This window comes from Octopus bimaculoides, chromosome 4 (assembly GCF_001194135.2).
Source record: "Octopus bimaculoides isolate UCB-OBI-ISO-001 chromosome 4, ASM119413v2, whole genome shotgun sequence".
Classification (NCBI taxonomy): Eukaryota; Metazoa; Mollusca; class Cephalopoda; order Octopoda; family Octopodidae; genus Octopus; species Octopus bimaculoides.
Window position 1 is genome coordinate 116,533,790 of NC_068984.1, and position 813 is coordinate 116,534,602.

At 43.2% G+C, this 813-nt stretch overlaps 1 protein-coding gene across 1 annotated transcript; it reads right to left on the reverse strand.

Moving 5' to 3' along the window:
- LOC128247664 (uncharacterized) lies at positions 1–351 on the reverse strand. The gene has a single exon (XM_052967671.1). It carries the CDS (start codon positions 349–351, stop codon positions 1–3), a length of 351 nt encoding a protein of 116 aa, XP_052823631.1.
- Positions 352–813: the final 462 nt, after the last annotated feature.

Genomic DNA, 813 nt, shown 5'->3' on the forward strand with positions numbered 1-813 from the left:
TTATTCCGCGGAAAACTGAGTCATGAATTTCTTCGTCGTTGGCGAACCAGGATGTTTCCATTCTATACTATGTCTTTTAGATTCTGTCTCGTAATGATGGACCCACGTTTCATCTCCTGTGACTATTTTGCTCAAAAGTTCCTCGCCCTCATTGTCGTAGCGATCGAGTAAACGTTGGCAGACCTCAAGAGGTTTGCGCTGGTGCTTTGTAGTAAGCTTTCTTGACATCCATCTTGCACAGATTTTATGGAAGCCGAGCTCATCGTGAATGATTTGATAAGCAGAACCATGACTAATCTGCAGAGAACGAGCTACCTCATCGATAATAACTCGCCGGTTCACCATTACCATCTCTTGAGCTTGCTGAATCTTCTCGTCAATGGTGGAGGTTGATGAGCATTCTGCTCTCTCTTCGTGCGTCACGCTTGTCCGGCCACTTTTAAACTTCTCGATCCACTCATACACACTTCTACGTAGTATTACACTGTCCCTGTATTGTGCTAAAAGCATCCGATGAATTTCAGCACATGACACACCTTCCAACCAGAGAAATCGGATCACTGCTCTTTGTTTTTCTTTTGGTGCACGTTGCTAGCGGAGCGGCCATGCTTACATTGCAAACCCAGAAAGAAAAATGGTGCGATGTGGCTCAAACTTCGATCATGTGACCACAATAGTACCAGCATGCGCAGAAGGCAGTGTTACAATAATAAAGATACGTTATGGTGAAACTTTTGACCTCTCCTTGTATATGTATGTATTATGTATGTAAAACATAGTAAGTTTCTACTTTCGCATGTGTATATGTGTGTG